Source organism: Anser cygnoides, chromosome 6 (assembly GCF_040182565.1).
Source record: "Anser cygnoides isolate HZ-2024a breed goose chromosome 6, Taihu_goose_T2T_genome, whole genome shotgun sequence".
Classification (NCBI taxonomy): Eukaryota; Metazoa; Chordata; class Aves; order Anseriformes; family Anatidae; genus Anser; species Anser cygnoides.
Genome location: NC_089878.1, coordinates 9,783,053 through 9,796,721, shown reverse-complemented (window position 1 = coordinate 9,796,721; position 13,669 = coordinate 9,783,053). Strand labels below are relative to the sequence as shown.

The 13,669-nt window shown below is 47.9% G+C and overlaps 1 protein-coding gene across 23 annotated transcripts in view; it reads left to right on the top strand.

Moving 5' to 3' along the window:
* The window catches only part of IKZF2 (IKAROS family zinc finger 2), a 116,202-nt gene that overhangs the window by 48,902 nt on the left and 53,631 nt on the right, over nucleotides 1–13,669 (top strand). For 20 of the 23 annotated variants that reach the window (XM_066999156.1, XM_066999152.1, XM_066999157.1 and 17 more), the window contains one exon: nucleotides 9,661–9,927. The exons of 1 other annotated variant lie outside the window; for it this stretch is intronic. In XM_066999156.1, coding sequence (XP_066855257.1) covers nucleotides 9,661–9,927 — 267 coding nt within the window. The remainder of the gene's footprint in view (nucleotides 1–9,660; nucleotides 9,928–13,669) is intronic. 2 more of the 23 variants (XM_048058359.2, XM_013178729.3) reach the window with 1 other exon arrangement.

Below are 13,669 nucleotides of genomic sequence, written 5' to 3'. Positions count from 1 at the left end.
ATTAATTTGGCTGGTCATGGATCAGCTTGTTTTAACTGAAGAGCCAGCGGTGGTGTTTGCTCCCATCTCGTTGTCAGAGCCAGGCGAACTGTTGTGATGGCAATTTCACGCGCACAAAAAAAAAAATATTTCCTACAAATTTCAGCCTAAATCATTTTTGGCAAAGAGAGAAGCAAGTAAAAAACAGGGCCTTATCGTAGGAAGTGTCAAGCAGTCTTAATTTTAGGCAGAGATACCAGCTCCTCCTAGAGGAAAGGAGCCAGTACGTAAATAGCTTCCAACAGATCCTTCACCCAGGGAGACAAAAGGTTGGTGTGCACAAGTTGCAGCTAATGCCAGATTGGAGCTTTCGTTGCGTTCGTCTGCAAGATGTGGCTTGATGTTTCGGCAGGAGCGTTTCCTGATGTTTGTGCTGTTTTGGAGGTGTTAACAGTTCTCCGGATCTGCTGGAGATCTTTGGAGAGCAGCTCCCAAGGTGCTATTGCGGCAGATGAAAAAGGAGGTACCTTATAAAATAAACCAGTCGGGAATGAAGTTGTGGAGCTGCTATGCTCTTCTGGGGCACGGGCTTGTTCTCTGACCATCCTTGTGGCTGTTCATGGATTTTATCTTTTGTTGAAGTCTTTAATGAATCTTTAGCAACAGTTGATGGTGCTGCATCTTGTTTCACCGCCCTGTGCCAGTGGGCTGTCACATTAAAGGCAGGGCTCCCAACGATAGTTCATTGTGTCCCAATGAAAGTCCCTTTGGGGACAAGGTCCAGGCTGAACAAGGCTTTACTTGCCACCTCCCTCCAGCCCCTTCCTTCCCGTGGCCCCACCACCCTCTTCCCTTCCCGTTCCCTTAAACGTGTGCAGCTGATGAATAGCAAATCTTCTCGTAGAGTTCTTTGGGAGTATTTACTGTAGGGTTTAGCTTTTGTTTGCTTTTCTGGTGACTTGGAGATGGCATGGTGAGAAAAGAAACATGTGAGCTAAACCTGTTGGTTTGAACATTGTGTCAGAAAATATCCATAAATTGCAAGTTACTACACAGATGTATAGATTTAATGAGACTGTGCAATGCCATTTATTTATGCTAAAGAATCTGACACATACGGTACTGAAAAAAAGTTAATACTCTAAGAGTTATTTTATATTTTTCTATTGCCATCTGTCACTGCCTACATAATAATGATACAGGTGAAAGCCTAGCATTTCTTTAAAAAAAAATAATAATCAGAATGAATAGTCATTTAAATATCTTGCTGCTTTCATAGCTGGTGTGTTTTAAGTTGTGGGAAGGAGGCACCAGAGATAGCCTTCCCCCCGTGTTTAATATATTAAATTCGGGGCTTAAACAGATTTAGATTTTTAAAGTGACTTCTGAAAGGGGAAATTGATTGTAAAATGCTCTGTCCTTTAAATCTGGAAGAGTCAAGGGACTGAGCCGGGTCCTGCGGTCCTTATAATACCACCCGTGGCTGGCTCTAGGAGCAGCCCTTTGATGTGTACCCTCAGATGGAGGGGAATTGCATGCTCCAGGTCCTGCCCGCGTGGACAGAGCTCCATGCTGCTGGGGGCTCGGGACGTGAGGGGGTCTCGCTGCAAACGCCTGGCCCCCGCTGGGTGTCTGAAACTGGTAAAGAAGATGTAAGAGAAAGGCACTTGATCGTGTGTCTTGAGTGAAAACACACGGCTCAAAGCATCGCTGTGCTGACAGAGCGCAGCGCTTACAAAGGCACTGTTGGCTTTTAAGAGTTTTCATTCAACTTCATGCAGTCACAGCGTGGTTAGGCAAAACTGTTTTCCCTCTTTGCTTTTAATCACAGCAGAGCCCAACACGGCAGTGACTGTGAAACATGGGGGGAGAAGTCCCTGTACAGTGCTTTGGGACTGCAAGGGCTTGTTGCTCCCCTGCAGCTCACCGGAGGGTTCCTGTACCTGGGGAGCTGCCCCGGCTTTGCATCAGTCACCTGCCTCCAAGGGCGCAGACAAGGCTCTGCCTCAAATAAATAAATGAGACAGGTTTCTTTGTTAATCCCCTTTTTACAATTCGGTGACAAAGACAGAAAATATTTTTGTGACAGGTGCTTATCCTATAATTTTCCATGGGCTGATGAGTCAGGGGAGGCACCTCCTTTGGAGGAGGAGGAGGACGTGGCTAGGTCAGCTTGCATTAAGATGATTTAGAGTTGGTACAATTAAAGACAAATGCATCTTTTCCTGAAAGCTGTGAAGGATCCAATAGTGTAGCTGTGTAATCAAAGCATTTCTCTTGTTTAAAGTAAGGTCTCTGGTGCTAAAAATGCAGTGACAATGCCAGAAAATGAACCAAAGGGCCTGGTCCAGACCCTGGAAGTCATTCCGTGTGCTTCAAGGAACTTTGTTGGCTGTATTTTCAAATATAGCGCAGATCCCTCGTGGAAAGTTCCTTATAAATGAAATAGCCATTACTATTATAATTACTACTCCGTGCGTATGTTGGAAAGCATTTTAGGAAGTCAGGCACTTCTTAAGAAGCAGAGATGACAATGAGTGAGCAATGAGGTTTTGGTCGCTTTGAAGGGGTGTTATAAATCACTTTATTTTTGTTTATAAGGGATGATCCATATATAGCCGGAGTTTGTCAGCGTTTTCCATTACAAACTTCTAGGTTTGGGTACCACGCAGAGCTCTCGACGGGCTCTTAGAAAATCCTCTTAGCGGTGAATGCTGTGTCGTTGCTCAATGAGTATGGGTTTCTTCTGCTCCCTCGTTAGAGTTTGAAACAATCTTAAACATAAAAAGGTGTTCATGGTCTTAATGCTTTGAGACAGTGTTTCACAAAAGGGCTGAGCCTGATTTTGTTTTTTCCTCCTCTCCCTGCTTTCCAGCGTACTTTGGAAGTAGTTGTACTGAAGGCAGAAGGAGCGGTGGTGAGAGAGGAGCCTGGCTTCCAGTATTTATCGCGCGTGCTGCAGACAGTAGGGGACTTGCTTTAGATCAGCCAGGGGAAGGGCTGTGAAAGACCACCCACGTCACTGAGCCCTGCCTCCTGCAGTTCAGCCGAGCTGTGAAACCAAAGTTTACAATGAAAAGGGGCCCTGGAGAACACCTGCTAGGCACCGCAGCCCCCATGCCCCCCCAGACATCACCTGCCTGCCTGTAACAAGCATCAGGGCAGCAAGACAAAGGCAGCAAGTCCTGGTGGCTGCGGTACGCAGAGGAGCGCAGGCACTGACCACGTTTGCTTAAAGGCAGAAAGTTTGCTAGGCGACAGTCGACCAGAAAAGCGTGTTTCATAGAGAGAAGGAAAAAGAAAATCCCTACCCCTCTGTCCCCACCAAAACAACCCCAAAAGGAGCAGAGCAAACAGGCATCCAACATTTTGACCTTAGGGAAAAATCATCCACGACTCCAACCCTAGTAACTGGCTGAGCTCAGGCACCGGCAGAGGATACGGCAGCTTGTAGCCAAGTACCACTGCGTCCTGCTTTTCTTTCCTGGGGATCAGGTCTGACATTGCACACGGATTTACAAGGGTGTGGGGACAAGGAGGCTCTTCCCTGCACCTGAAGACAGGCAGCAGAAGCCTGGTGTTGTGTTAAGCACAATATTTGTTGCACCATAGTTACTTGGGAAGCAGAGGGAAAGGAGGAGGGGGAGGATGGGTCACCAGAAATGCTTTTGCTACCCTGGGATATGAATACATGACTCTCACTCGTGTAAGTACAAGTTGCATAAGTGCATTTGCGGGTGAAATTTGGCCCGAGGTTCTGGAGAGGAGTCTTGCGACACAGAGCAGCCGTGTATGTTCGGTTAGCAGTTCGTGCCCCTGCCAGGTGGAGGTATGCAGCGCGGCTGACTCGCCGTGAGCAAGCAGGCAGTCATGCCTAAACTCTGGCCATCTGGGGCAAGTTGTGGTCTAGACGTTGCCATCCGTGCTGGTACCGAGATGCTGCTCAGTCAGCGTCCCGGCCTTTGGACCGGAGCAGGGTTCTCGCTGAATGGGGCTCAAATCATCGAAGCCGTCAGGGTTTGAAAATCCCAGGTGGGCTCCCCCTGGCCTCCCACAGCCCCCCATTCCCATGATGGCACAGGAACCCTGATCCAGCTGAAAAGAGGTGGCTTCCTTGGGAGGGTTGGTGTTGGTTTACCGCCCAGCTCCCTGAGCACTGGTGCCAGCAGAAAGGATTAGCGGGGGAAGGGGTGGGGAACGGGAGTGCGGCAACAACGGCTTGTGTCAGCTAAAGCCTGACTGAAGCTTGGCTTAGCGAGGCAGCCACATCCTAATTTAAGCTTCACTTGGGTGTAACAGACCTGTTAGTCTACACTTGGTGCACGCAACACCTCCAGAAGATATTAAATAACTACTCAGCCGTGTTCTGCGAAGGTTTAAATGGGTTTCAGAGGTAGCAGGCTTAAACTGAGATCCTTCAATGTGGAAACTAAAAATTTCCGAGGTTGCCTAAATAAGCTGATGATTTCTCGCTGAATTTCTGGCATGTTAACCAGCTCCATGTGGGCATGCCTGAAGGCTCCCATTTGTAGCATGCAGAAAAGGACTCGATGCTTTTAAATCTTTGTGTTCCCCCTTCCTCCTTTTTATTAGCTGTGAACTATTTGGCTCAACCTAACTGCTAGGAGTAGCCGTAGCTCTGCTGCAGTCGGTGTGACAGCATGGTGTCACCGGCTAAGATTTGCACTAGCTCGGTGGCCAGAAGCTGGATCTTTTGGCAGCTCGTGACAAACAAATTTGACACCCAGCATCGGGGATGTCCAGGTGTAACGTAAGAGCCCTGCTCAGGCTTTTGTCACTTGACTCGGGTAATTCCCCTTCCTTTGCAGGTGACATTCACCATCATCTGTTCCATCCAGAGACAGCTTCACTTCTGTAGAGTGCTGTGCTCCCTGTTTAAGCAAAATTGACTTGAAAAGCCTCATTAATTAAGAGCCAAATTGTACCAGCAGCAAGAAACTCAGTGATGAAGTTTTCTATTCACTGAGACTCCTTTGTACTGTTCCAGGAGGAAAGTATGTTGAAACATGCCTTGAAGTCTCACTACACTCCTAGAGAGGTGTAAACACCCTCCTTAAGGACCCTTTTTGCTATTGGAGTGCTCTTAGAGTAAGAGTCAGGGCTCATTGTTTCCAAGTTTTGGCATTCCTTACCTTGCATTTTCAAAAAAAATGTGCTTTTAATAGTGTGGAAGAGGGGCTCCACATCCGAGCGTTGCCGTGTTTAAGAACTAGGTATCCAGGTTTGAAAAGGGGAAGAAGTTGGGTTGTTTTCTGTTCGTGTTGAGCTGCCAATTAGCAATGTTGTTAATTACTGCCTAGGAGAAGTTTGTGAATGGAACAGCGAGGTTGGCTGACCATTGGCAAGGCGATGTGCAGCAGGTTGTGCTGTACCTGGCTGTCACTGCTGGAGCCCGGCCTCATTTTCCAGAGGGACGTAACAGTGCTTAATTTCTTTGCAATCAAAGCTAAGGGCAGACCTTGGCAGCAAACGTTGCATTATTTTGTGTTATGGACATGGAATCTGCAGCAGCCCCTGGGAGAGCTGCTGCACCATCTGCCCCCTGCGTCCCACGGGGCCAGGGAGGGAACACGTCGTGTCCGCCCGAGCTGCAGCCGTCCTTCACTGCGTTCGCCCACGGAGCCACCCCAAGGCTCTTCGGGGGCGGCAGATTCGAATTTTGCCTCCTCAAGGATGAGGATCTGAAGCAGGGCCAAAGCTTTGTTTCCTGCTGGTGAGAGGAGAGGAGCCGGGGAAGAGGCAAGGGTCAGGCTTGCTTTTTCTGCTGCTCCGGGGGCAGCAGGAAGAGGCCGGTGGCACGCTGCCGCTGCCAGGAAAGTTAACCTCCAGCTGGAGACCACAGTCCCTTGGTGACAGCGGCCAGCCTGCTTCTCCGAGCCCACAGACAAAATAAGCAACGACCTAGGACAGCAGACAGCCGAGGAGACGGAGGGGCACAGTCCTGCTGCATGCTCCCTGGTGTGGTGGACAGATGGATTTTTGTTCTTGAGCAGGAATTGCCCTCTGCCTTGCATGCTTAGGACAAGGTGACCAGAGCTGTCCTTTACAGCCCACCTGGGCATCACATTTCTCAGCAAGGCTGGGAGGTGGCTTGGGTTTGGTGCGTTTTTTTTCCCCCCAAATCTCACTTTTGACTGAAACAAATTTCTAGGATAGAGGACAAAACGCGAGGAACTTCTAGCTTCTGGTGCGTAGCTACACTAATTTGTGGGTGAAAAAAATATTTTGGTACTGAGAACTTGCCAAAATGCAGTTTAACAGGGAACTGCAGTTCAATTAGCACTTAGGAGACATTAACAATAATTGTTTTCAATTTGGTCACTCAGGATAAGGTGTGATTCAGGATCAGCTGCTTGCTGCTCTGAGATAGGAAAAGAGAAGAAGGAAAAAATTGGAAAAAAATATTGCCATGTGGTCTGCTGAACGTGTGCCACTGGCTTCTTATCCACAGGTAGAAGCTTTTGAGACTGCTCACCTCCCTTTGTGTGTGTGTGTTTCACGAGATGTTGTCTTGGACAGGGAGAAAGTGGGAGGCAGTTGGATTAGCTGGAGGGAAATGGTTTGACTGCAAGTTCATGCTTTTGCAGCAAGCTGGATTAGAGTTCATCCCCGCTATCTCATTTGCTGTGATTTTTAGGAAAGGTGCCAAAAAATTTTTAAATTTTTTCCATTTACTTATTTATGCTTTGCTCTGCCAAGGAATGAGAAAGCCTGCCACTTTTAGCAAGTGGGTGAGCAAGAAAGGCAAGGGAACCCGGGGTGAAGCTTGACGTGGAGATAGCGAACGATGCGTCGTAGCCGTAAACATCCCTTAAATATTTCTTCTCCCTTTGTAGCACGGTTCATTCCGCTCTGTAAGTTTGTGGCTGAAGGTGAAAACAAAGGCAGTTCTGTAAAAACGACTGTAGTTTCAAAGGCTGGCTGAGAACAGAGAAAATAGTGTGCGCAATTTAAGCACCCGTTTGTATACAGCCGTGCACCAGTGTGATGCGGAGATGACCTGATTAGCCAAGCCCTGACAAAGAGCCGAGGAGATCCTGCTGCACCAGCGATCCCCTCCTTGGAGACCTGCGAGCAGTCCCAGCCCAAGGAAACCTTTGCGCAGCAACAAGCTAACAGAGGGCTTTTGAGAATGGCAGAGGCAGTGCTCGGTGGGAGGGTGAAGGTGAGGGGAATGAGGACGGTAACCAGCCTGCAATACCTTGCAGAATAGCTGGGATATTAAGAGAGGTGCTTCAGAAGCTCCGTGGACTTTGTGAGCTCTGTTTGCTGGATTTTGGGAGCACTGCGTGTTTTTGGAAGGTTGTATTGCAGCAAACGGCTCACTCCGCTTTGTTGTGCTGCTTGTCCTGCTGGACAGCCGCCAGCATTCGGCAGCAAGAAACGCTGGGGCAAGATAAAGTAAGTGATCTTCCAGTTTTATAAGCTCTTACAGCCTCACTTTTGTAGGGGCTGAGCAGCCAGAGGTCTGCAGGCTCGCATGGGAGCTAGTGGTGCTGGGCATGGCTGCAGGCAAGTGATTATTATTCCATGTCAGAAACGGAGCTCAAAATTTCTGAACGTAATGCAAGAAGACACGTAAGATATGATACTTTCTCTCTCTTGAGGATACATATAAATATACACAGTTGGTATGAAGTATTTTGGCTATTTTGTGCATTACTGTGCAAGGAGAACGCACGGTCCTGTAGCAGCAACCTGGGATCTCGGGTGAGCAGCACCGGCACTGCTCCTGGCCCTACTGTAGCTACTTGTGTGGCCAAGTGTATTAAATCCCGCTCCTGAGGACAGCGAACCATTTACTCGGGCTCCATTCTCCGACTTGCTGAATACCCCAAAAGGCTGCTATTATTAGAGAGAACTGCCATTCCTTAGCTCTAAAGTCAGGCTGTCCATAAATCACCAACATGTGCTTCGCGCAGGGAGATGGGGCGAGGACCTCGGCTGCCTCCCCGCCAGCGTCCTCCCTTCTGCTCGGCCTCCTGGCCAGGAGGCTGGCAGAGATTGTGCCCAGCCTCCCCTTGGCCTGCTCCAGTGTTTTGTAGTTGCAAAGTGTTGTGATGACAGTGCCTGTGCTGGTACAAGTCTGCTGTGATCTGTGTCCTCCTTCGGGCTGGGCTCTGCTGCAATCGTGCTTCCATTCCTGAGCTCCCATTAGCGCCTCAGTGAGTAGTGGAAGATGCATTTCAACAATTTTATGATTAAAAAGCAGCATCTTAATGTCGTTTGGTCTCTGGTGCCTTCGTCCCTTTCATTACGCTCTGTCTGGTAGTAACAGCCATGGTTTAGAATTGCAACATCAGTCTCTGAACCTTGTGTTTTCTGTAACCATAAATTTGGGGGCAGGAAGGAGGAGAGAGGACGAAGGAGCAATTTGAAGCAGTAGGGTTAGTTCTTCCGATACTACCAGGCCAGTTGTTTGAAAACGTGATGACTCACAGCGATCAGACACACTTCTTTCTAATTCTTCTGTTCACTTCCCAGATGTGGTGGGTGCTGCTCTGGGGCACATCTAGCAGGGCTTTGGGGACACCAGGCGCTCTGAGGCCACGCGTCTGCGCTCAGATCCCCTGCTGCCATCGGCTAATGGCCTTAGCACCGAGGTCAGAGGCTGCTTAGGTACGAAGGCTGAATCACCTCCTTTTTAAACCCCTCAGCAGGATCAAGGCTTATGGAAAGTGGCATGTGGGCTTGCCTTCTGGCTGGCGGTGCGGATGGAGAGTGTGACTGTGGGGCAGGCCTTTCGGCAGTTTCCACCGACTGTGGAAATGTTGAAACGTGGGTGGCTGGGGGGTTAAAATACCCCTGCACTGAGGCCCCCTGCTTAAAAAAAAAGCGTGATACACTTATTTTCGTTCAAGACTTGCTGATCCCACGAGCTCTTGCTAGTTCTAGGAGACTTGCCCTGTGACCTGAGGATCACAGAAATCAGCAGGGGGCCCATGGGCCTGACCAGGCAGACAAGAAAGGTCTTGAATTGCACTAAATTTTACAGATATAAGTAAGCTAGCAGTGTACGTCTCGCTTCAGACCTGTTTGCCTTGGCAATGTCCCACTTAGGTGAATCAGAAGATGGTGGCAGAAAAGCACTCAAGGCTCCTGTGGCGATGCTCTCCCCTCCGTCAGGAGACGTGCCTGTGCAGGCAGGGTGCTGTGGAGATTACTGCCACAGCCCTGTTCCCTCAGGTCCCTGCATTTTGAACAATCCTGTCTGCAAAGTGTGCTCGTTTCTGTTAGCTGTGGCTTTGGGAAGGTTGGGGCTCGCTGCCCTAACTCGGGGCAGAAGGCATCTGGCTCTGTCCTACCCATGTGCTTGGGTCCCTCGAAGGGAAGGGGGGCTCCTGTGTTTCACCTTGAGCAGCAGGAGGTCAGTTTTTAAGCCTGCCATGTCTCTGCAGCTTCTGGAAGGTCTCTGGTTCGCTCCATGTCTTAGTTTCTAAGCTGGAAAATAGGGATAGAAAACCAGGAATTAAATTTCTTGAGAAAAGATTCAGTCGCAACTTGTGCTACTGTTACCACCGCAAAGCCTTCGTGTTGCTTTGATTCTTCAGCCTCTGCTTTAGTATTGGTAATAGTAGCAACTTTCCATACTAGCAATTGGGAACTTAGAAAGTACGCGTTTTTAATGTTTTTTTTGTTTTGTTTTTGTTTTTATTTCAGCAAATTCAGTAAAGCTAGAAATGCAAAGTGATGAGGAATCTGACAGAAAGCCTCTGAGTCAGGAAGATGAGGTCAGGGCTCATGATGAAGGAAGCAGCCTGGAAGAGCCCCTCACAGAGAATAACGAGATGGCGGATAACAGAAAGATCCAGGAGCTATCGAGCGAGGGAGGAATCCGGCTTCCGAATGGTAAACTGAAATGTGACGTCTGTGGCATGGTTTGCATTGGGCCCAATGTGCTAATGGTACATAAAAGGAGCCACACTGGTAAGCAGCTGAAAGAAAATCTGATGACTGCCCGTGGCGTCTGATGTTGATGTTACCTGACAACTCTTCTCTCTTCCCTTTTCATTCAGGGGTAGCAGGTGGCTGGGGAGGGGAAAGGTGGGCTTGGTTGTTTCGGTTCTCCCTCTGCTCCTCAGATGCTGATGATTACATGTCACTGGCAAGCATGGTGCTTCCTGATGTTGGTTTCCAGCCTTTGTTTCTTAAAAATGCAACGCAAGTCTCGAAATCAGTCTTCTTACTGTTCTTAACTGGGGGAATATGGCAAGAATAATTCTCCAGCATGGGCTGTGTGTGTGTTCATGTGTGCAAGGTTGTTGACCCTTTACAGAGAGTCTTGGAGAGCTTTCCCTTGGAACTGCTCACAGTTGGACGAGGCCAGCAGCTTGGGGGACACACGCCTCCTGCACGAGGGGCTGGGCTTGCTGCTGGGTGACCTGGCCAAACCCAGGCTTAGCAAACCCATGGGGTGAACACATTACCTCATGCTGGAATGCTGATCCTGGGGCTGGGGTGGGCTTGCTGCTCATCAGGTGACAGCTCCAGCAGGGAAACCTCACTTGAACCGCTCTCATGGGCTAGTGCTTCCTCCTCCCGACCATACAGATAGCATTTTTGTGGCATCTTTCAATGCATGCACTCTCCTTTTGTTTATTTTTATTATTAGTGCTGCTATTGTTTGGAAATCAAAACATCTTACTAGGCGTAAGGATTTGAGAAGTCAAGTGGCAGATGAAAACCTTTGCCATGTGCTGATTGAGTGGGTCTTTGGGACCAAACGATGGGCCCTCGAGTTCCAAACAGGGAGTTCTGGAGGAGTTTTGGGCTAATCCAGCAAACTGGGGTGTCCAGAGGCTGATACACAATCACCTCTGCTGTTGCTATTCAGGTGGGAGCAACAGCTACCTCTGACAGGACAAAAGTGCAGGCGTTGCCGGAAGACAGCACTTGGGTCTGGTGGAATCTGCCTGGCCAGAGCCTTTAATGCAAAAAAGCACTTACACATGCTTCAGCTGCATAAAAAGACATGCTTAAGTCACCTGAAGTGCTATAATATATGCTTAAATTGAGACCCACGCTTAAATCTTGCTAAGGTTAAGCAGGTTTTTACATTGGAGCCTCGGGGGGTGTTTGTTCTCCATGTTTTTGTGGACGAACTGCAAGATTTTTTTGATTTTTTTTTTTTTTTTTTAATCTCTCCCTACTGTTATTTAACGGGGTGAGTGGCTCCCACTGTAACTGCAAGATATCTGCCAGGATATAAAAAGAAAAGTGGGGTTTTAAGGTAGAGTAGGAGAAGACTTTGTCTAATCCCTTTGTAAACCTGGTAGTTTGCAGTCAAGTAGTGTGTGCTTGGTGGGAAAGAAATCAATAGAATTTCTGTACGGAGGAATAATAAATATATATTACATAGTTAATGCCCTGTATATAAGCTGTATTGATAATAACTTAACATAAATGTATAATGCAAAGCATTGCAGTATCGTTTATGATGCAGTCATGATTTTAGACAGCAATTACGACAGGGGAAACGCATTAGCTGTAGGAACGAAATCTTGATTAACAATTTGACGTGCTATTACTAGGAAAGGGGGAGGGAGCAGAGAAGGCAGCAGACTGAGTCTCCAGCTTTCAACCTCCTGAAAAGTTTTCATTGGCGCTCGCATCTATCTGAGCATATGTATTGTAGGTGCATCAGAGTCCACGTATTTGAACTTGAACAGATAAATTAGGCCTACTAAATTTAGATTTAGGTACTTAATTAAATAGTCTGTGTTTTTTGGAGATAGCTTGCACATCTTTAAATACTGCTGAGCTGCCTTTTCATTTTAAAGAAAACAAGCAAGTTCTAAACCAGTAGGACAAAATGTCATCTGCGTGCAGGCGATGACCACTGGAGATGAGTGAATTGATAGGAGTTGCATAACCAGGAGCTTTTTCCTTCTGGTGGTACTTCACTGAGCCATGACTTTTCCCATCTGAGCAGAGGAGCTCTGGTGCACTGCTCTGTACAGATGATCTCAAGCTTTATAGAAGCAGCGTTCCTTTCCGTGTGCAGCCTGGTGCTCTACTCGCAGTAAACCAGTTGGCAAATTTTGCGGGGGATTTTTTTTTCCCCCGCTTTGTTTGTTTGTTTTTTAATACATGCTGCTACTTCAATGTCCACAACAGAAGGAGAAGCTTGCTTGGATTTCCACATCCTTGATTTTAAGGAGTATTTTTAACCTACTGGTATCTCTCTCTTAAAGTGCAGTATTTTAAAATATATCGCCACTTCCTCAGCAGTTGGGCTAAACGGGCTGACCCCAGCTCTGGAATGAGCCCTGACCTGTGGGCAGTCTGGTTTTGCAGCCCAGGGGAGAATGGTGGAGGGAAGGGAGGTTGTCCCTGGTGAGTGGAAACTGATGATATTCTTTATCAGCTAATGCAACTGGCATGTAAATCCGTACCTCTGAAGCCAGTTCATATGTGTCGTGGGAGCTGGATCCCGCCTCACTCTTCTCTTTATCAGTGCTCAGCCGAAGCACGGTCTGGCCAGTTGTTTGCACTGGCAAAAACCGAAGTCCTTTTCCCTTCCCCAAAAGCCTGACAGCATTCTATGTAAATCACCCAAAATGCTGTGGTCACGGTAGAGGTTGTAATTTGCATGTATGCTGGGACGAGAGTGTGGCTTCCTTACACCAGGGACTGAGGCTTTGTGAAAAGCTGTGCCATATGGCTTTGGCTGTGTTGCGCACATAAAGGGAGATGGTTTTCTGCAGACGTTATTCATCTGTTACTGAGGAGCAGTTGTCTTTCCCCTGCCACATTATGATAGTTCAGTCAAACACATCTAGGGATGGAAAAAATAACCTCTGCCACGGGTAAGGTCAAAACAGATGAGTTCAGTGTCCCATCTTTCATCCTCATGTGCTGGAGCATCCATTCCCCTGATGTCTGTGGCCACCACTTCCCATAATAGAGCCAGGGATTTCCCATTCATCCTTCGAAGCATTGGGCATGTGGTGCAGGGGATGCTGAGCTCCCTGGCCCCTCCGTAGCGGAGCTGCTCACCTGCTAGCACAGAACACAACATTTCTCTGAAACGCTGACAATTCAGGTGAAGCGTTTCGGTAATCTGCGTGGCCATCAGCAGAAGGCCTTTCTATTTATTTGTCATCGCTGACAGAAAACAAATGAAGTGCTCGATGTGGGAATTGTGTGATGCACTTGCTGCTTTAGGGAGCTGGGTAACTCCACACCCCCTTCCTCACGTGCTCGTGTTGGAAAAACAGCAAGTGTCAGGTTCGATTTACTTTCCTCCTCTCCCATACTATCTACACTATCTCCTTTTGGTCCAGTTTTCATACTCCACAGCAAATGCCCCAGGTTGCAGCATCTTTATCAGTTTTTTGTTAGTGCAGGAGGCGAGGAGTCAGTAATATTGCCACTGGATACTCCGGGGGCTTGTGCTGGGGCATGTTGAGGAACGGGGAGAGGAAGAAGCTCAGTTCAATAATCCAATTTGTCCGAGGTAATGAAAAGGAACGCTGAAGACTTCTCGCCTCTTTAGGCTTTCTACTAGTGGGTCTGAATTAAAATTTCCTCATTTTTGGTAAAGCAGAAACTATTTACTGTTATAGCCATACTGTGAGAGGTAAGCTCCACATGTTGCACTGTCAATAGGGATTTTTCTCCACGATAACATCCAGTCCTTTCCTGAGTCCACTGCTGGGTTTGGAAA